Source organism: Hyla sarda, chromosome 1 (assembly GCF_029499605.1).
Source record: "Hyla sarda isolate aHylSar1 chromosome 1, aHylSar1.hap1, whole genome shotgun sequence".
Taxonomy (NCBI): Eukaryota; Metazoa; Chordata; class Amphibia; order Anura; family Hylidae; genus Hyla; species Hyla sarda.
This window is the reverse complement of record NC_079189.1, coordinates 55862121-55885044: the sequence shown is the minus strand read 5'-3', so window position 1 is coordinate 55885044 and position 22924 is coordinate 55862121. Positions and strand designations below refer to the sequence as shown.

Genomic DNA, 22924 nt, shown 5'->3' with positions numbered 1-22924 from the left:
GTATACAGCAGCTGATAAGTACTGGAAGGGTTAAAGGGGTTGTGCGCTGCCCTGCAGTTCGGAGCTCCGCTCACAGCGTCCAGAAGTTCATTACTCCGAACGCTGTGTGCGGGCTTCCGTGTTCGCAGCCGCCGGGCGTGACGTCATGCCCCGCCCCTTCGTAACGTCTCGCCCGCCCCCTCAACGAAAGTCTATGGGAAGGGGGCGGGCGAGACGTCATGAAGGGGCCGGGCGGGACGTTACGCCCGGCGGCTGCGAACACGGAAGCCCGCACACAGCGCTTGGAGTAATGAACTTCCGGACGCTGTGAGCTGAGCTCCGAACTGCAGGGCAGCGCACAACCCCTTTTAAGATTTTTAAATAGAAGTGATTTACAAATCTGTTTAACTTTCTTCCACCAGTTGATTTGAAAACCATTTTTTTTCCACCGGAGTTCTCCTTCAATCGTCCTTTGCATAATATGATAAACACTTACATCTCGGCACTGATAGAGCTATGGTAATAAAAATAAATGTATGCCTGCAATCATGGCTAGCCATGACCGCTTTAAAGGGGTACTCCGCTGCTTAGCATTTGCAAACGGTTCCAAACGCTGGAGTCGGCGCAGGGAGCCTGTGATGTAATTGCCCCGCCCCCTCATGAAGTCCTGTCCCCTGTCACACCCTCTCCCTTAGGCTAGGTTCAGACTACGGAATTTCCGCCGGAATTTTCGCTTTGAAATTTCCGGCAGAAATTCCGCTTGCTATAATGCATAGTGTAGTGAATGGTTTTCCGTTCACAAATTCACACTTCGGAATTTGTGAAGCGGAAAATGCGGATGAAAAATCCGCTTGAAAATTTCCGCCTGAAGAAAGGGGTTGCTCTTTCTTCAGGCGGAAATCCTAGTGGAACACATAGCAGTCTGTAGGAGACTGCAGTGTCCGCGCAGTCCTAGCGCCGACTAATTCAGTCGGCGCAGGCGGAACTCGGAATCTCCGGGCAGAAATTTTCTGCCCGGAGATTCCGTAGTCTAAACCTAGCCTTGGACTTGATTGAGGGTGTGGGGCGGGACGTCATGAGGGGGCGGGGCTATGATGTCACGGGCTCCCGGCTCCAGCGTTCAGAACAGTTTGTTCCAAATGATGAGCAGCAGAGTACCCCTTTAAGCTAGGGCTATACATTGACTTTTGCAGTGCAATTTGATGGTGTGCTCCAATGAAGGGCAATAAGTTGTGCAATGTGTGCGACACAATATTGCGGTCATACTGTCAGTATGTTGGCAAGGATGGGTGGATTGATGAAATCACCCTGCTTAGGGCAGTGTTTTCCTACCAGGGTACCTCCAGCTGCAGCAAAACTACAACTCCCTGCATCATCAGACAGCCAAAGGAACACTATGTTCCTACTAGACGTCAAATTAATTGGCAAGGACTTTTTTATTTTTTTTAATCTTTTTTTTTTTTTTTTTTTTTTTTTGGGTGATTACATTTCAACATTTCTATTTCGACATATGTAAGCTTCTAAAAAAAAAATTGCATTTAGAAACACCAGTTTTATGGGTTATAGCCTCAAAACAGCTGACAAATTGAGCAATAAGTTTAAAAAAAAATAAAATTTTATTTTCCTGTAAAAACTTAATTATTATTATTATTATTATTATTATTATTATTATTATTATAATTAATTAATTTATTTTTTTGGAAGCTCAAAATAAACCTAAGAAAGCGGTATTAAAATATACATAGCCCAAGGGTTTGTTAGCACTTTTCTTTTCTTTTTTTGTTGTTGTTTTTTTTAACCCCTTAAGGACTGAGCCCTTTTTCACCTTAAGGACTCGGCCATTTTTTGCACATCTGACCACTGTCACTTTAAACATTAATAACTCTGGAATGCTTTTAGTTATCATTCTGATTCTGAGATTGTTTTTTCGTGACATATTCTACTTTAACATAGTGGTAAAATTTTGTGGTAACTTGCATCCTTTCTTGCATCCTTTCAGATCATTGATTTAAAGCGCCCGCTTTAAATCAATGATCTTCAGCGGTGTCGCAGGGGGTTAAATAGCCGATAACTTATACCGATATTCCGGTATAAGTTATCGGCTATCGGCCCTAACCTGCACCGATTATCGGTATCGGCCCTAAAAAAAACGATATCGGTCGATCCCTAGTAAAAAGGAGAAAACTTTTACTTGTATTTGAAACCCAATTTCTCTCGAGTAAGCACATACCTCATATGTCTATGTTAATTGTTTGGCAGGCGCAGTAGAGGGCTCAGAAGGGAAGGAGCGGCAAATGGTTTTTGGGGGGCATGTCACCTTTAGGAAGCCCCTATGGTGCCAGAACAGCAAAAAACCCCACATGGCATACCATTTTGGAAACTAGACCCCTCGGGGAACATAACAAGGGGTAAAGTGAACCTTAATACCCCACATGTGATTCACGACTTTTGCATATGTAAAAAAGAAAAAAAATTTTTTAACTAAAATGCTTGGTTTCCGAAAAGTTTTACATTTTTAAAAAGGGTAATAGCAGAAAATAACCCCCAAAATTTGAAGCCCAATTTCTTCCGATTCAGAAAACACCCCATATGGGGGTGAAAAGTGCTCTGCTGGCGCACTACAGGTCTCAGAAGAGAAGGAGTCACATTTGGCTTTTTGAAAGCAAATTTTGCTCTGGGGGCATGCCGCATTTAGGAAGCCCCTATGGTGCCAGGACAGCAAAAAAAAAACACATGGCATACCATTTTGGAAACTAGACCCCTCGGGGAATGTAACAAGGGGTAAAGTGAACCTTAATACCCCACAGGTGATTCACGACTTTTGCATATGTAAAAAAAAATTTTTATTTTTTTTACCTAAAATGCTTCTTTTCCCCAAAATTTTACGTTTTTAAAAAAGGGTAAAAGCAGAAAATACCCCCCAAAATTTGTAACACAATTTCTCCCGAGTACGGCGATACCCAATATGTGACCCTAAACTGTTGCCTTGAAATACGACAGAGCTCCAAAGTGAGAGCGCCATGCGCATTTGAGGCCTAAATTAGGGATTGCATAGGGGTGGACATATGGGAATTCTACGCCAGTGATTCCCAAACAGGGTGCCTCCAGCTGTTGTAAAACTCCCAGCATTCCTGGACAGTCAGTGGCTGTCTGGTAATACTGGGAGTAGTTGTTTTGCAACAGCTGAAGGCTCCGTTTTGGAAACCGTGGCGTACCAGACGTTTTTCATTTTTATTGGGGAGGGGGGCTGTGTAGGGGTATGTGTATATGTAGTGTTTTTTACTTTTTTATTTTATTTTGTGGTAGTGTAGTGTTTTTAGGGTACAGTCACACGGGCGGGGGTTCACAGTAGTTTCTCGCAGAAAATTTGCCGAAGCTCAAACTTGCAGCCCGATACTTACTGTAAACCTTCGCCCATGTGAGTGTACCCTGTACATTCACATTGGGGGGGGGGGGGGAACATCCAGCTGTTGCAAAACTACAACTCCCAGCATGCGCTGACAGACTGTACATGCTGAGAGTTTTAGTTTTGCAACAGCTGTAGGCACACTGGTTATGTATCACTGAGTTTGTGACCTTACTCAGTGTTTCAAAACCAGTGTGCCTCCAGCTGTTGCGAAACTACAACTCCCAGCATGTATGGTGTAAGGTGACTGCTGGGAGTTGTAGTATGCAACAGCTGGAGGCACACCGGTCGTGAAACACTGAGTTAGGTAAAAAAAAAAGCTCTAAGTTTCACAACCAGTGTGCCTTCAGCTGTTGCAAAACTACAACTCTCAGCAGTCACCGACAGCCAATGGGCATGCTGGGAGTTGTAGTTATGCAACCAGCAGATGCACCACTACAACTCCCAGCATGCACTTTAGCTGTTTGTGCAAGCTGGGAGTTGTAGTTATACAACAGCTGAAGGTACACTTTTCCATAGAAAAAAATGTGCCTCCAGCTGTTGCAAAACCATAAGTCCCAGCATGCCCATAAGGGAATGCTGGGAGTTGTGGTGGTCTGCCTCCTGCTGTTGCATAACTACAGCTCCCAGCATGCCCTTTTTGCATGCTGGGAGCTGTTGCTAAGCAACAGCAGGAGGCTGTCACTCTCCTCCTGCTGCTGCTCCGACCCCAACAGGGACGCCGGGGATCGGGGTTACCAGCACCCGGGGTCTTCTTCCCGCTCACGTCCTCCGGAAGAGGGGCGGAGCGGGTGCGGGAGTGACACCCGCAGCAGGCGCCCTGATTGGTCGGACGAATCAGGGCGATTGTGAGGTGGCACCAGTGCCACCTCACCACTGCTGGCTCTGGCTGTTCTGGGCTGTCAGAGACGGCCCCGATCAGCCAGTAATACCGGGTCACTGGAGACCCGATTGACCCGGAATCGCCGCAGATCGCTGGGCTGAATTGTCCAGCGATCTGCGGCCATCGCCGACATGGGGGGGGCATAATGACCACCCTGGGCGATATGCCGGGATGCCTGCTGAATGATTTCAGCAGGCATCCGGCTCCGGTCCCCAACCGCCTAGTGGTGGGGACCAGAATTGCCACGGGCGTATGGATACTTCCTGCGTCCTTAAGAGGTTAGGTAAAAATTTTAAATATCAATGCAGGGCAAAAGACAATGCAGATAAGCAGTGTGATCAAGAAAGCTGTGTTTATTCGTCCTTATAATGGAGACACACAGCTCTGCCTGGGAGCTGTATACACAACTGTAGTACATTTATTTTTTTAACACAAAACCCTTTTCTGAAGTTGCTTCATTGCATTGATGCAGTAAAAATATAAATGTATTCATACCTTTAAAATAAGTTACAATGCATCATTGAGACTATTTATGTGCCCAGGAAGTGGATACCTAGCGTATGCTTTCATGCATTGTTGATAGAAGGCTATATGACCGTTTTCTAATGTGTTTCTCTCTTTTATGCAGGAATTTATGACGTGTGAAGCAATGGCCTAAGATGACATGCCCGGATCCCGCTACCGCCGTGCCACTCTTGCTTTAAACTCTTTTTGGCTGGCAATGTCACATCATGAGCTGCAGAGAAATGGAGGTCACAATTTCCAAGGTAATACCAGCTTACTGCATTTTACACTTCAGCTGCCGGGCACAACAGGAACAACCTTGCCAGGTTCCAGAATGTGTTTATAGTAAAAAAAAGTGTATACGTGGTCACGCTTGATGGCATATACAAGGCTTATGTATATGTAAACGGCTCCTTAGGCCGTTTTGGAGCTGCATCCTGTTATTTCTGCAAGGTCATGGTCTCTGTGCAAATATCTTCCCCTTTTTAAGACTCCTTTTGTCTTCATCCTTAACCTTCATCACGCTGCAGACAAATTCCAGCTGTCAAGATTAATGTGTAAAGTTGCATGTGCCAAGGTTCTCCGGTCTTGTTTCTGGTTTCTTGTTTTGGCTTTTTCTGTTTTTTATTTTATTTTTATTTTATTTTTTCTTCCTTCACACATCTATTTTTTTTTTTTTTTTTTCTTTAAACATTTTATTTAAAGTCCCAAAAGAAATACTAGAAGTAGGAGCTCGTTCACACTGGCGGATTTCATTGTAAGTTAGCAGTGTTTTACCGCTGCGAGTATGAATGGGGTGGGCTCTCTGCGGCAGAATTAATAGCATGTTTCCTGCTGCGAGTTTGAAAGGGATGGGTTCTCTGCGGCAGAATTTCCACTGCAGATCCCATTGACTTCAATGGGGTCTGCAGTGTTTTTTTTTTTTTTTTTTTTTGCAGTGGAAATTCCATTGCTGGAAATCTTCTGTGGAGAGGCTGCCCCATTAACAGATAAAAAAAAAAAAAAAAAGAACAAAGCCGCAAAAATAGAGACAGACTCATTGCCAAAGCGAGTAAAGCTAACCCCAAAATGTTCTATAACTATATAAATAGCAAAAGAGGTTGGAAAGGAAAGTGTAAAAATTATAAAGAAGAAATTATAAACGGGGATCAGGAAGAAGCAAATATATTAAACATATTCTTCTCCACTGTATTCACCGAGGAAAATGAAATACCAGGTGAAATACAGTGAGAAGTTAAAATCCCCAGTACAGGTCACCTGTCTAACCCAGGAAGAAGTACAGTGCCACCTACAAAACAATCTAAATAGACAAATCACTAGGTCCAGATGGCATTCACCCCCGTGTGCTAAAGGAATTAAGTAATGTAATAGACAGACCCTTATTTTTAATATTCAGGGATAATAGCAGGGACTGTTCCCCAGGACTGGCGCATGGCAAATTTGGTGGCAATTTGCTGTATGTAAATTGTTTGAGGGTTTCCTAAGAGATGCTATTTTGGAGTATCTTGATAAAAATAAATGTATGACCCCACATCAGCATGGCTTTATGAGGGATCGGTCCTGTCAAACTAACCTGATCAGCTGTTATAGGGAGGTGGGCTCCAGACTGGACCAGGGGCAATCGCTGGATGTCGTGTATATATATGGATTTTTCCAAAGCATTTGAAATGGTGACACACAAAAGGTTGGTGCATAAAATGAGAATTCTTGGGCTGGGGGTAAGTGGGTAAGTAATTGGCTCAGTGATAGGAAACAGAGGGTGGTTATTAATGGTACCTATTCCGATTGGGTGACTGTTACTAGTGGGGTACCACAGGGGTCAGTCTTGGGTCCTGTGATATATTTTATTAATGACCTTGTAGAGGGGTTGAATAGTAAAGTAGCAATCGTTGCAGATGATACTAAACTCTGTAAAGCGGTAAACACTATAGAGGACAGTGCACTGTTACAAATGGATCTGGATAGGTTGGAGGTTTGGGATGGGAAGTGATAGATGAGATTCAACACTGATAAATGTAAGGTAATGCACATGGGGAGGATAAATCCGGGCTGGAATTATGTATTAAATGGGAGAACACTTGGGACAACTGACGTGGAAAAGGACTTGGGAGTTTTAGTTAACAGTAAATTTAGCTGTAGTGACCAGTGTCAGGCAGCTGCTGCCAAGGCAAATAAAATCATGGGGTGCATCAATAGGGGCATAGATGCCCACGACAAAAATCATTCTACCGCTCTACAAATCACTAGTCAGACCACACATAGAATACTGTGTACAGTACTGGGCACCAGGGTACAAGAAAGATATAGTGGAGCTGGAGAGGGTTCAAAGACGGGCAACCAGGGTAATACGAGGAATGGGAGGACTACAGTACCCAGAAAGATTATCAGAATTAGGGTTATTTAGTTTAGAAAAAAGGTTTAGGGGAGACCTAAAAACTATGTATAAATATATCAGGGGGCCGTACAAAGATCTCTCCCATGATCTATTTATACCCAGGACTGTATCTATAACAAGGGGGCATCCTCTACTTCTAGAGGAAAGAAGGTTCCTACACCAGCACAGACGGGGGTTCTTTACTGTAAGAGCAGTGAGACTGTGGAATTCTCTGCCTGAGGAGGTGGTCATGGTGAACTCTGTAAAAGCATTTTAAAAGGGGTCTGGATGCATTTTTGGAGAATAATAACATTACAAGTTATGGATTCTAGATTTATATGGACAGAACGTTGATCCAGGGATCTATTCTGATGTCATATTTTGACCTGGGAAGGACATCGAGTATGAGGGTTTTTTGCCTTCCTCTGGATCAACTTACTAGGGAAATCTGCCCGTGTCAACAAGTCCTAAGGATGTGCATATTTTGCAGCGTATTTTATTGCAGAACTTCTGCAGCTGATTTTGTTACTTATTGACTTTAATGGGTAACAAAATCAGCTTTGCAAAAATATGCACATGAATGTACCCTAAATGCCAGAAAAAAAAAAGCCTTTTTTACCCTAAATGCTGAGGGATCAAAACAAAGTTGTTAGCAGTACGTTTAACATTTCACTGTTTCTTCAGTGAATGTAATAAAAAAAAGCTGGGAAAAAATGCTGCAAATAATGCAGTGTTTTTATTCATTAAAAAATTAAATTAAATAAAAATAACCTGGGTGAAACCACCCTTATTAGCAAACTTTTTACTGAATTTGTTGTATTTGACAGGAAAGAATTGCAGAAAGGTTTTCTGGACTTGATTGTAAGAGCTAATCCTTAGAAAAATGTACTAGGCGGTTCTACAGAGGGTTTCTATGCAAGAATTCATTAGAGTATTACTAAAAGGGGACATCACAAAACTTTGCCTATGACTTAATATCACCTATTTTAAAAGGTCAGGGGTTAACATAAAGGACTATTCCCAATTCACAAAGTTATTTACCAGGGGAAAGTTTTCATCTGTTATTGTGATTGATGGAGGGTCCCAGGGGTTGGACCCCCATTGGTCGGTATGTTATCCTTTTTCCTTCGGATAGGGTTAAACTTTGCAAGTTATGAATACTACTTTCAGCAAGGCTGGCCACCAGGCAAGTACTGTTCCTATCTGCTACCATAAATGGAAATTAAAGGGGTACTCCGCTGCTCAGCTCTGAATTATTCGTAGTGAAATTCTGCTTGCAGTAGCCTCTGCCAGAATTGGCGCTTAATGTTAGCGCAAGGCATTAAGCGGCTTACCATGGACTGCAATGCATTTCAGCAAAAGAATGAACATGTTCACTCTTTCGACAGAATCCGAATCCACGCCTTTAAGTTAGAGTACCTGTCATGATCTTGTAAAATGTTATAATCCTCCCAGTTCATTGACCCCATTGTGATAAACCACCCCATGCCTTTATTTTTATTTGTTAGTTTTGTACCTTGATATTGCTCCGTATTTTCTGCTCAGTCATATTCACAGGGGCGTTCCCCAGTAGGCGTGACATCATCTGAAGCCATACAGGGGAGAACTTCCTCCCTTACTTTACTACACACATCCGGCTCTCCGGCCAGATGGCAGGTTTCGACCTCCGCTCGAAGCGGCGGCCGACACGCCCCCTCAATACATCTCTATGGCAGAGCCGGAGATTCCCGCGGGCTGTTGGGGCTCTGTACAGGAGATCACAGGGAGGGGCCCAGCGGTCGGACCCCCCCGCGATCTCAAACTTATCCCCTATCCTTAGGATAGGGGATAAGTTGTTCACCACTGGACTACTTTAACTGTACAAGTCTCTCCATCATAGTATTACATTTGGTCATATAGGTCCATCTGTCCTCAACAAAAACTTTTTATATACTGTAGATAATATAATATGTATATTTGTAATATACATTAGTTAAAAAATGTGTGTATTTTTGGGTAAAAATAACGCTGTCCCTGCAGCACATACACTGTGTTTCTCTGAGGAGTCTAAATACAGGAAGTGAGGGCAGGAGAAGCAGGGCTCTGTGCAGGCTCCTGGCTTGTCAATCATCCTGCTGTATTAGCCAGTAGTGTGTCACAGAGCCTCACTGCACAGAGCCCTGCTTGTCCACCCTCACTTCCTGTATTTGGACTCCTCATAGAGACACACAGACAATAACTGCAGGGACAAAAATATACACATTTTTTCACCAATGTATATTACAAATATACATATAATGGTATCCTACATTATACAAAAAGTTTTTGCTGATGACAGGTACACTATAATAAATTGATGGACCAGATCGGTCAGAGTAAACCAGTGTTTCCCAACCAGCGTGCCTCCAGCTGTTGCAAAACTACAGCTCCCAGCATGCCCGGAGAGCCAAAGGCTGTCTGGGCGTGCTGGGAGTTGTAGTTTTGCAACAGCTGGAGGCACCCTGGTTGGGAAACACTGGACTAAGGCCCCTTTCCCACTACAGGTATCATCCTGTAAAAAAAAAACCCAGTTGCTACTCCCGGCAAAAAGTCCTGAAAATGGCCAGCAAGAAATCCCATTCATGTCAATGGGATTTTTTTGAACCTCCTTTTGCATCAGTTATGTCCGCTTTTACCAATGTCAGTTATTTGTGCATGCACTAATTTTTGGTGCGGCAAAAAAATGGCGGACGTCAAAATTTAACATTGAAGTCTATGGGAAATGGATGTTCAATAAAAAAACAGTTATCTGTTATTTTCAGGTATTTTAACTTCCGTTTTGTTTTTTTTTTGTACTGAGCATGCTCAGTACAGTTTTACAAAAAGGGGTTAAAAACCTGCTAAAAAAAAAAAATAGACAAAATGGATGTAAGGGTCGGTTCACACCACTATTTTACTATACGGTTTCGGCATACAGTTTCATAAAAAAAAAGTATGCTACCATACAGGAAACCGTGCCCCCATAGACTTCCAATTCAAAACTGTATGCACCATAATGTATACGGTTGTCTCTGTTTTTCAAACCATACGGATTTTTACATTTTACTCTTTAAATTTTTTCTTCCCCGGACAGAAAACCGTGGCCTACCACGTTTTTTTTTGTCCGGTTGAAAAATCGTATTTTATCCATATATGGTTATTTTAACATAGGACTCTGAGAACCGTAAATGTTTATGGTTCAGTCCGGGTTTGTCTATCCGGTTTTTAACCTTGCACATGCGCAGTACGAGCCGAAAGAACCCCCCCCCCCCCCCCCACCTTCTGAAATATGCTGTGAAATATAGATTTTTCATGATAAAAACTGTATGTAACTGGACTACAAATGTATTACCGTTCACTGTTTTTAAACAGTACGGTTGATTTGTAGTGAATATGGTTGAATACGGTTTGGGCCGTTCTTGTTTTTTTTTTTTTTTTTTTTTTTTTTTTTTTGTAATCTTGTTTTCTAAAAAACACTGTATCCAAAAACTGTATTTCAAAATCATGGTGTGAACCCACCCTAACTGGTAATAATAGATGAACAACATTAGGTTTTTTAATTAAAAAAAAAAATAATAATTTTTAAATAACGGATGATGGTCAGTTATTGCATCAGTTTTCTTTTTCCGTTTTTTTTTTTTTTTTTATCTGCTATTGTAAAATCATGGTAGTAAAAAAAAGCAGGATGATAACTTGTAGTGTGAAATCGGCCTAAGCAATGCAGCTTGGATAGCAGTTCAACATTGTAGCTCAGAGTGGGGTATCTCCCCTAGAGTTGAGCGAACTTACAGTAAATTGGCTCGTAGAGAACCTCGCAGCTCGGCTGTGTATTACTTTAGTCTGCATATATTAGTTCAGCTTTCCAAGGGTTCCAGTTGCCTGGAAAAGGTGGATACAGACCTAGGAGACCTAAGACTTTTCTAGACAACCAGAGACTTTGGAAAGCTGAACTAATTTACGCAGACTAAAGTAATCAACAGCCAAGCTGCGAGGTTCGCTACGAGCCAATTTACTGTAAGTTCGCTTAACTCTAGTGAGAACCAAAGGCCTCATGTGCACGTCCGTGTTACAGCCCTGGTTTGTATGGGGCCCTTGTGGGGCTTCCTTATGCCCTCTGCTGTATCATGTGGATCCGTGCTCAGATCATAGCATGCTCCATCCGACTCCAAGTAAACAGATATTAAGCAGATTTAGTGTATTGCAATCGAGTAAGACAATCCGTATCTGTGTTCAGGAGCTCACAGCCTTGGTGATTCGCATAGCTTGTTCACATTATTGCAGACGTTGTCGTTCCCAGCCCCTGGCTGGTCTATCTGCATAATAAAACACCTGCAGTGATTTACACGTGTGAACATGTCGGCGCTCTGTTTTTGGACAGGACTGAGCGTTTGTTGCTCTCAGCGTCCCGGTTTTGGCATTAGAGATTCCAGTCGCTTCCAGGTGTTTGCTTTGGAGTCCTGCGTGCAACGCGGCGTCTTTTATAGTGATGTTTGTTTTCAGTATGCCTGGAAAGTTACCTGTAATATTCTCTATACTGCACTTTGTACGTGACACTATGTGAAGCGTTAAAGGGGTCATCCAGGAATAGAAAACAGGGATGATTTATTTCAAAAACAGCGCCACTCCCGTCCTTTAGGTTGTGTGTGGTATTACATCTTGGCTTCATTTACTTCAGTGGAACTGAGCTGCAATACTGCACACAACCTGAGGACAGGTGTGGTGCTTTTATTATTATTATTATTATTATTATTATTATTATTATTATTATTATTATTATTATTATTATTATATATTTGTATTTATATATTTTTTATTTTATTTTTTTATAGAAGAAATCAGCTCTGGTTTTCTATTTCTGTATAACACCTTTCTTTTTAAGATTATGTCAATGTATTACCCTTTTTAAGAGTGTGTTCTCACACACACACACACACACACACACACACACACTATGGAATATTATAATGTAGATGCTCCCACATGCTGTATTTTGCTGTGTAGTATTTGCAGCTGATTTTCCTACCCGTTTGAAGTCAATGGGTAGCAAAATCACCAGCAGAAAATATGCATCAAAATATGCAGCAGGTACGTTCACAGGGGCGGATTACCTGTGGAATCTCCGCAGTGGATTTTGCTACCATTGACTTTGATGGGTCAGCAGAAAATCTGCAATAGAGGCAGATTTGCAGATTTTTCCTTCGGATCCAGTGAAGTCAATGGTAGTAAAATCCGTTGCAGATTTTCTGCAGCAAATGCGCTGCCGAAATTCTGCAGGTAATTCACTTGTGTGAATGTACCCTTTTGCTGTGTATTTTCTGCAGCTGCATTTCCTACCCATTGAAGTCAATGGGTAGCAAAATGAACAGCAGGAAATATTCATCAAAATTTGCGGCAGGTACAGTTCATGTAAATGTACCGGGTGCATTCACACGAGCAGATTTACTTTTAAACTTGCTGTTGAAAGTCTGCTGCATTCAGGAGTTTGTGGGGTTGGGCCTCCCCATTGGGGTTCATGTTTGTATTAATGGAGAAAAGTGTGGAATAAAAAAATTTAGTGCAAAAAAAAAGAAAATCTGCTTCAGACCATAATGACTTTAATGGGTTCTGCAGTGGATATTTCCGTAGCAGTGATTCTGTTGCAGAAAATTTGTCGCAGAGAGCCTGCCCCCATTTGAACTGGGAACAGGAAACATGCTGCAAGTTTAAAAGTAAATCCACTCTTGTAAATGCACCCTTACACAGCATAAAATCTGCAGCGTATATATGTGAACTTACCCTAGTAAAATCTGCAGTGGATTTTCCTCTGCACTAGGTCCGTCCACATGGGTGGATTTTGCTGCTTATTTTTTGCATCATTGACTTAACAGCAGAAAATAAGCAGCAAAGAAAAAGTGGCTTTAAAAGATCTGCAGCAAAATACACACGTGTGAATGGACCTAGTGCAGAGGAAAATCCACTGCAGATTTTTGCTGCCTTTTTGACTTCAATGGGTTTCGAGAAAATCTGTGTGTATGCCTGAATTGCTGTTTTTCTGCCGACCCATTGAAGTCAATGGTAGTAAAATCCGCCTTTGTAAACTGACCTTAAGACCGGGCTCAAACTGTTCAAAAATGTGCGGGCATTCAGCTACTGCAGAGCCCCATTAATTTCTATGGGATTTAGCTGCACTGTTTACACGGCAGAATATCTCTGCCAGACGTTTCTGCAGCAGATGTTTGAGGCACCAAAACATTTGGGCAAAACATGCAGCAAAAAATTCTTTTTTATTGGGAGTTGTGGATTATTGTGTATTGTTCCTATTTAGGTCAGCAGGAAAATCTGCAAAATATATGCACAAACCATATGCAAAATGAATAAAATATCAGCAGCTAAAAGTGAGAGAATCTGAAAAAAACAGGTCAGCAAGAACTGCATTGGATACAGTCATCGGAGACCTCAGCAGATCAGATCTGTGTAAGGCTGCATTCACACCACGTTTTTGCAATACAGTTCCTCTATACGTTTTCTATGTAAAAATCATATGGAACCTTTTTGAAAACGTATGCATTGACTCTCCATTGAAAACCGTATGCCAAAAGATGCATGAGATTGTGTCCGTTTTGCTTCCTGTACGGTTTTGTCATTTTTTTTTTTTTTTTTTTCCCTGTACCCAAAACCGCAGCCTATCACTGTCTGGTTGAAAAACTGTATTAAACCGTATACGTGTTTTTTTTTTTATTTTTTTTTTTAACATGGGAGTCAATGGGAATCGTACAGAACTGTATGTGCATACGGTTCCATCCGGTTTTCACCGTACGGTTTTTGACTTTGCACAGTTTTTTTCTTGGAATTTCAATCAAACAAGTAAAACTTTATTCAAAATGGAGTGAAAAGTTAAAAACATATACGTTTTTTTTCTTAAAAAAACGGATGCAACCGGATGTCAGTTTTCAAACCGTATAGGGTTTTTAACTGTATACGGGTTAAAATTTGTACACACGTTTTGATACAGTTTAGTCAGGTTTTGAGGAATCCGTTTTTCCTCAAAAACCTTATACGGGAACTGTATTGCAAAAGCGTGGTGTGAATGCACCCTTAAGCTGGGTTCACAACACGTTTTTGCAATACAGTTCCCGTAGAAGTGTTCAATTTTGAAAACCGTACGGAACAGTTTTGAAAACCGTATGCATTGACTCTCCATTGAAAACCGTATGCCAAAAGATACATCCGGTTGTGTCCGTTCTGCATCCTGTACGGTTCTTGGTCCGGGTGAAAACCCTTATTGAAACATATATATACTCTTCTTTTTTTTTTTTTTTTTTTTTTTTTTTTAACATGAGAACCGTGTGTGCGTACGGTTCTATACGGTTTTTGACTATGCACAGTTTTTTTCTTGGAATTTCAATCAAACAAGTGAAACTTTATTCATAATGGTAAAACAAAAATGAAATATTTGTGTCCCTAACCAAACATTGGCGTAGCCCCAGGCTGCGGCCACCACCACCGCAACACCATGCCCACAGGGGGAGCGACCCAGTGGCCAGGCAGCCCCACTACTGCCCGACCAAGCTCCTGGCTCCGGGCCACCGCACCCCACAGACAAACCATCACAGTAACAATTACTGCCGCAGTGCAACCACACCAATGTGAATACCTACCAAGTGCTCCCTGCCAGAGGGCTGGGGGAATGCTAGGAGGAAACCCTTATGCAGTCTACTGCTGATTTAAAAACGCCTGGGCCGAATGGGGGGAGCAGAGTGCTGGCTATGAAAGAGGGGACCGACTACAACTGTAAAACAATGGAGTGAAAAGTTGAAAACGTATACTTATTTTTTCTTAACATATGCAACCGTATACGGATCAAAATTTGTACGCATGTTTTGATACAGTTTTTAGTCAGGTTTTGAAGAATCATTTTTTTTTTTATTTTTTTAATCAAAAACCTGATACGGAATATGTATTGCAAAAACGTGGTGTGAACCCAGCCTTATTTGGGGTAGCGGGAAACTTTCTTGACATTTTTTTTTGTGCTTTTCACACTAAAATTAATCAGCAGACGATAGGCACCATTCAGATTTTGCTCCATTTACTGTAGATTTGCTGACCTCTATCAACAAAGGTGGTTACATGTTACTGTACTCCACTATGCATTTTACCCATTTAAATCCATAAGCAAAAAAATATGTATTTATCCGTCCTGTGTGAACTTAAAGTGGTACTCCGGTGCCAGAGCAGGAGAAAATCCCCATTGCAAACCTATGCTGCTCTGGACAGTTCCTGACACGGACAGAGGTGTCAGCAGAGAGCACTGTAGACAAAACAAAAAAGAAACTCGATAAGAAATTAATTTCCTCTGTAGCATACAGCTGCTAAAATGTACTGGAAGGGTAAAGATTTTTTAATAGAAGTCATTTAGAAATCTGTTTTAACTTTCTGGCACCAGTTGATAAAGTTTTCCATCGGAGTACCCCTTTTAAACCTAAAGCATAGAAGAAATAGAGCAGCCTAAAGCTCATCAGAGGCAATGCAGCTAAGCTCTAAGGTGCAGAGGAAAACTTGCCCAGTTGCCCATAGCAACCAATCAGATTGCTGCTTTCATTTTTAGGAAAAATGAAACAAGCAAATGGATTGGTTGCTATGGGCAACCAGACAACTTTTTCCTCTGCACAGGTTTTGATAAATCTCCCACTAACTGTGCCGCAATGTATATTACCGCATATACATAAGAACTTCCCACCGGTAGTGACACCTGCTATAGTGTTATCCTTGATATGTGTGCACTTCATTGTAATGGGCACAATACCTGGATTGGTCTTATACACAGTTAATCATTTACCTGCAGAGTTTCATCGCTGTTGGCAATTCTTCCTTAGTTTGCAGAGAACCGATTTATTGCCATGACGATTTTAATTGGAGACCTTAGGACGGTGTTTCCCAACCAGGGGGCCTCCAGCTGTTGCAAAACTACAACTCCCAGCATGCCTGGACAGCCTTTGGCTGTCCAGGCATGCTGAGAGTTGTAGTTTTGCAACAGCAGGAGGCACCCTAGTTGGGAAACGCTACCTTAGGATATTAGATTTTTAGAACTGATCCTATGCATGAAGTGTAATCTAGTGATTGATGTGGAATAGGTTCCTTTATAGACCTGAATGTATTCGTAGGATCCCTATACCTTTAAGTGTGCATAATATCCAGGAGCAGTCACATTTGTTAAAGTGACACTCCGCTATTTTTAGAGTGTTGGTGCTATATTTGGCATAATCTCCTATGAGCTATATACTGTAATGAGAATTGCATACCATAGCTGAATCATATGGTTTAGGTGCAGCTGGATCGGTTTTAAAGAGCCTATAGCAATGTATAGCCACTGCCCACCATTTTATTTTATTTATTATTTTTTTTTATGCATATAGGAAATGCACATACGTGTACCAAAATTCAGCCATACAATGCTGTACAGGGCCCAAAAAAAACACCATGCAGTACCTAATTATATAATGTCCACAGATGTGTATAGGAACCAGTATAATATCTCCGTACTATGAATAAATAATACTGCCAAACAGTGCCCACATAACATTGCTATATGCCTAGGTAATAAACAGTATAAATTTCTGTCACAGTATTGCCATTGAATCTAGGGATCGACCGATATCGTTTTTTAGGGCCGATACTGATAATCTGGGGCGGCTAGGGCCGATAGCCGATAACTTATACCGGAATATCGGTATAAGTTATCGGCTATTTATCCCCCTGCGACACCGCTGCAGATCATTGATTGAAAGCGGGCGCTTTAAATCAATGCACTGCAGTGGCTTTTGCGGTGCCATAGGCCGACCGCCGCCACCCGCTTCTCCCCCTGCCTGTCCGGGGGTCCTGAGACCTATCACCGCCACTGCTTCCTCTGCCGCGCCGCACCACACCTAGGGGTGCCTCCAGCTGTTGCAAAACTACTACTCCCAGCTTGCCCGGACAGCCGTTGGCTGTCCGGACAGCTGGAGAGCCTACTGTAGGTATAGTATATTATACAGACCCCTGTCCATTCCAGAACCCTGACTCACCTTCCCAGTTGCTGCAGGGACCATCCGGGGAGGGTGGTCCGGGCCATCCATCCTTCCTGTAGTGTCCGGCGGCATTCCGGGTGGCGGGTGAATCGGTCCGGGCTGTCCTTCTTCTCCGGGGGTCCTCTTCTCCGCTCTGGCCTAGTAACGCTGCATAGACGCCGTTGCGCAGCGACGCACCTGACGACACGGCGTAGCGTCGTCTATGCAGCGTACTAGGCCGGAGCCTAGTGTGGAGTGGAGAAGAGGACCCCCGGAGAAGGTCAGCCTGGACCGGTTCACCCTCCACCCGGAATGCCGCCGGACACTACAGGAAGGATGGATGGCCCGGACCACCCCCATTACGGGTAAGTTTAATTTTTCGGAGGGTGGGGGAGGGGCCCGACCGGTATAGCGGTATGGGCAAAAATCCATACCGTGGGAGAAAAAAATCAGCATCCGGATCATACTGGTATATCGCCCAGCACTACGGTGGGGGGTGGGTCGGGGGGGCGGTCGCGGTGGGTGGGGGGCGGGCGGTCGCGGTGCGGTGGGGGCGGGGCATTATCGGCTTATCGGCAAGGTAACTGCCGATATCGATAATGCCCAAAAACGTGATTATTGGCCGATAATATCTGCCATACCGATAATCGGTCGATCCCGAATTGAATCCCCAAGAAACACTTTCACGCAATGCAAATATGCATATGGTAGCTCGCATAATATTTCTATAATATTACTATGTAGGACTAAATCTATTATACAGTGCCCACATTATATTACTCAGGTATCCACTCCTATTCAATGTCATCACAGTATCGCCATTCAGTGCTCAACAAATCCACGCAATGCCTAATGTTAGTAGTGTCCACAGATATGTGTATGGTAGCCATCTTAATATTTCCATACTGTGCCTAAATAATTCTGCCATATAGTGCTCACATAATACAGATAGAAATTGCCCAAAATAATATAACATTTCTAAATGATACTGCCAGATAGCATTCACATTATATTTCCATATAGTGCTCACACACAGTGGGGCAAAAAAAGTATTTAGTCAGCCACCAATTGTGCAAGTTCTCCCACTTAAAAAGATGAGAGGCCTGTAATTCTCATCATATATATACCTCAACTATGAGAGACATAATGAGCAAAAAATCCATAAAATCACATTGTCTTATTTTTTTTTTTTTTTTTTTTTTTTTTTTTTAGGAATTTATTTGCAAATTATGGTGGAAAAGAAGTATTTGGTCACCTACAAACAAGCAATATTTCTGGCTCTCACAGACCTGTTACTACTTCTTTAAAGGGTTACTCCACTGGAAAACTATTTTATTTTATTTTTTTTAAATCAAATGATGCCAGATTTGTAAATTTACTTCTATTTTAAAATCGTAATCCTTCCAGTTCTTATCAGCTGCTGTATGCACCACAGGAAGTACTTTTCTTTTTGGATTTCCTTTCTGTCTGACCACAGTGCTCTCTGCTGACACCTCTGTCCATTTTAGGAACTGTCCAGAGCAGGAGAGGTTTGCTATGGGGATTTTCTGCTACTCTTGACAGTTCCTAAAATGGCTAGAGGTGTCTGAGAGCACTGTGGTCAGACAGAAAGGAAATTAAAAAAGAAAAGAACTTCCTCTGGAGTATACAGCAGCTGATAAGAACTGGAAGGATTAAGATTTTTAAATAGAAGTAATTTTGAAATCTTTAATGGTGGACATCAATGATCGCGCCAGTGTCCACAATCAACCCCTCAGATGCCGTGATCAGTACAGATCACGGCATCTGCGGCAATCTGCACATTTAAACAGATGATCTGATCATCACGTGGCGCTGCCACGGGGATCCAATCATCTAAATCTAAATTTACCTGCCTCTGCCCATCTCTGGGGGTCTTCTGCTCTGGTCTGAGATCAAGCAGACCAGGGCAGAAGATCACAAATAACACTGATCAGTGCTATGCCCTATACATAGAACTGAACAGTATTAGCAATCAAGTGATTGCTATAGATAGTCCCCTATGGGGACATAAAAAGTGTAAAAACAAAAGTTAAAAAATGTAAAAAAAAAAAAAAGTGAAAAATCCCCTCCCCCAATAAAAATGGAAATTGTCCCTTTTTCCCCATTTTACCACCAAAAAGCGTAAAAAATTTTTTTTTAAACATAATTGGCATTGCTGCGTGCATAAAGGTCTGAACTATCAAAATGTTATTGATCCCGTACGGTGAATTGTGTAAACATAAAAAAAAAAGTAAATTTCTGCCTTTTTGTCACGTTTTATAAAAATAAAAAAATAAATTTAAAGTGATTTTAAGTTTCATTTACGCAAATGTGGTATCAATTAAAAAGTACAGATCACAGCGCAAAAAATTAGCCTTCATACCGCCCCATATATGGAAAAATGAAAAAGTTATAGGTGGTCAAAATAGGGCGATTTTGTACAAAATTTTTTTTTTTTTTTTAAGCGGTACAATAATAGTGTGTAACCATGGATATAATTTTAATTGTATTCACCCACAGAATAAAGAAAACATGTCATGTTTACCGTAAAGTGTACTGCGTGAAAATGAAACCCTCCAAAATTTGCAAAAATTTTTTTTTCTTGTAAATTTGTGCTCTAAAAATTTTTTGGGGGGTTTGCTGTACATTTTATAGAAAAATAAGGTGTCATTACAAAGTACAACTGGTAATGCAAAAAACAAGCCTTTATATGGGTCTGTAGATGGAAATATAAAAAAAAGTTATGGATTTTAGAAGGCGAGGAGGAAACGGAAACGCAAAAATAAAATTGGCCTGGTCCTTTTTAAGATGAAAATGGGCTTGGGGTTAAAGGGGTACTCCGGCGCTTAGACATCTTATCCCCTATCCAAAGGATAGGGGATAAGGTGCCTGATCGCGGGGGTACCACCACTGGGTACCCCCGTGATCTTGCACGCAGCACCCCAGTTAAAATCAGTCCCCGAAGCATGTTCGCTCCGGGTGTGATTACCGGCGACCAAGGGGCAGGCGGAGTGTGATGTCACGCCTCCGCCCCCGTGTGACGTCACGCTCCGCCCCTCAATGCAAGCCTATGGGAGGGGGCGGGACCCTGCGATCAGGTATCTTATTCCCTATCCTTTGGATAGGGGATAAGATGTCTAAGTGATGGAGTACCCCTTTAAAGGGGTACTCTGCTGGACATTTTTTTTTTCTTTTTTTAAATTTGTGCAAGAAAGGTAAACGGATTTGTAAATTACTCCTATATAAAAATCTTAATTCTTCCAGTACTTATCAGCTGCTGTATGCGCCACAGGAAGTACTGTAGTTTTTGAATTTTCTTTCTGTCTGACTGCAGTCACCTTTGTCCATTTTAGGAACTTATCAGAGTAGGAGCAAATCCCCATAGCAAACCTCTCCTGCTCTGGAAAGTTCCTGACATGGACAGAGGTGTCGGCAGAGAGCACTGTAGTCAGAAAGAAAGGAAATTTAAAAAGAAAAGAACCTCCCATGGAACATACAGCAGGTTATAGGTACTGATCCCTCAGTATACGATGGTAATTCGTTCCAAATGAACCGTCGTTACTTGAATCCATCGTATGTTGAGGGATCCGTGCAATAATTATATAGAAAGTTATACTTGCGTGTCAACGCTGCCCTGGATCGTCGCTCTCCATCACCGCAGTTACGTCCCTGGGGTGTCTCCGCCTCTCTGGACAGTCACTGGTGTCCAGGATCGTCGCTCTCCATGGCCGTCATCACTTCGCTGTGCACCCCGCTTCTATTGGATGACAGGCTGGCATGTGTGGGGACGTGATGACGACTGAGAGCAATGGCCATGCAGCGGAGCATGAAGAGGACTGTCCGGAACGTCGGGGACAGGCGAGTGACACTCACCGGAGAACAGAGACCATTAAACGGCTATCCGGCGGTAGCTGAAGCAGTCTGCGCTGCTGGATAGCAGTTTATGCGATGGGCCCGACATATAAAAGCATTGTATGTTGATGCTGCCTCTGTGAGGCCATTGTATGTTGAAATGATCGTATGTCGAGGCCATCGTAGGTCCGGGGATCACTGTATTAAGATTTTTAAATAGTAGTCATTTACAAATAACTTTCTGGCACCAGTCCATTTAAAAAAAAAATTAGTTTTCCAGTGTACGTGTATTTACGGACGGCTAATACCGGACATCGCCAATCGGGCTGATGTCTGGTATTAACCCTTTAGACGCCACGATCAAAGTTGATCACTGTGTCTAAAACTGGAGAATTCAATGTCGGTTAGCTCAGCGGAGCTGCTCGTGCGGCATCCTGAACAGCTGAGAGGACAGCGGGAGGAGTCTTACCTCGTTCCTCGCTCTGCGATCGTCATTTGATTGCTCTAAGCCTGAGACTGGAGCAATTGAGCGCAGATTACACTGATCAATGCTATGCTATGGAATAGCATTTAACAGTGTATGCAATCAAAAGATTGCAAGTAATAGTAATATGGGGGCAAAAGAAAAAAAGTGTAAAAAAAAAAATACAAAAAACAGTGAATAAATGTGATTTAACCCCTTCCTAAATAAGTTAAAATCACCCCCCTTTTCCCATAAAAAAAATTACAAAATTTACTAAAAATAAACATGTGGTATCGCTGTGTGCGTAAATGTCTGAACTATAAAAATATGATAATTAACACGTCATTGTGGTACACGTCATTGTGGTGAAATGATTGATGTCATTACAAAGTAAAATTGGTGGCGCAAAAAATAAGCCCTCATAGGTCCATAGGTGCAAAATTGAAAGCGTTATGATTTTTAGAAAGTGATGTGGAAAAAAACAGTGGGAAAAACCTGTGGTCCTTTAAGGGGTTAAGTGGAATAGAACTGCAATGCCAGATACAACCTGAGGACGGGTGGTGTGCTTTTTTTTTTGGAATAAATCCCCTTACTTGGCAAGAAGCTGAACATTATGCTGTAGAATGTTTACTGTGATGTGTTTATTTTATTTCTTTATTTTTTACATTTTAGTAGTAAGTGTACTAACACATACATTATTTCATATGTACATTGTTTTTTTCTACCCAGTTTCCTCTTGGTCGAATATGAGTAAAGACTTGGCATCAAACATCAAGAACCTTGGGATTATCGAGGTCCATGACATTACTGTCGACAGTGATATTCACAATCTTGGCAAATGGAGTCGAAAAGATTCCCAGTCTCATACTCTCCCAGACTTCAACCATGACCATTTAGTTCCAGTCGGTGAAAGCAACAGCGTCACTTCAGTGGATTCTGGCATCCCCACCCTCGAGATCGCCAACCCGGAGCCCGTCCATTGCAGCACCAGATCGAACTGTTTGAATGGAGCCGTTGGGGATGAAAGAGTCTTTCAAAACTCCAAAAGTATACACAGTAGTGGTACCCCATGTCTGAGGAACTCCGAAAGCGATCACGTTATCTGGAAGTCCTCCACCTTTCCTCGGTCTGGCTATGACACGGCCAAGCTCTATAGCCCAACTTCTCTTAACAGAAGTGACAATATCTCCGACTGCAGTGTCTCCAGCCTCAGCACAGATTTTTCCACCACTTTGTCGGTGAGCAATGAGGACATTGTAGATTTCTTAGTGACCAGCAACTCAAGTGCAATTGTCAACTTGGAAAATGACGAAACACATTTTTCTGATGTTACTTTAAACTCTGCGAAGGACAACTTGGATGCATCTCTTAAGGGCTTTACTCAGGACGGGGACAGTAAAACAAGAATATTGGGGCCGATCAGTAACTTCTTCAACAGGTAAAG

General features: G+C 42.2%; 1 protein-coding gene across 3 annotated transcripts in view; it reads left to right on the top strand.

The window, feature by feature from the left end:
* The window catches only part of TBC1D14 (TBC1 domain family member 14), a 133482-nt gene that overhangs the window by 6815 nt on the left and 103743 nt on the right, over nucleotides 1-22924 (top strand). For 2 of the 3 annotated variants that reach the window (XM_056555074.1, XM_056555075.1), the window contains exons 2-3: nucleotides 4897-5035; nucleotides 22210-22918. In XM_056555074.1, coding sequence (XP_056411049.1) covers nucleotides 4933-5035; nucleotides 22210-22918 — 812 coding nt within the window. In that variant the 5' untranslated portion in view covers nucleotides 4897-4932. Of the gene's footprint in view, nucleotides 1-4896; nucleotides 5036-15769; nucleotides 15862-22209; nucleotides 22919-22924 lie in introns of those variants that run through there. The other variant, XM_056555076.1, reaches the window with a different exon arrangement.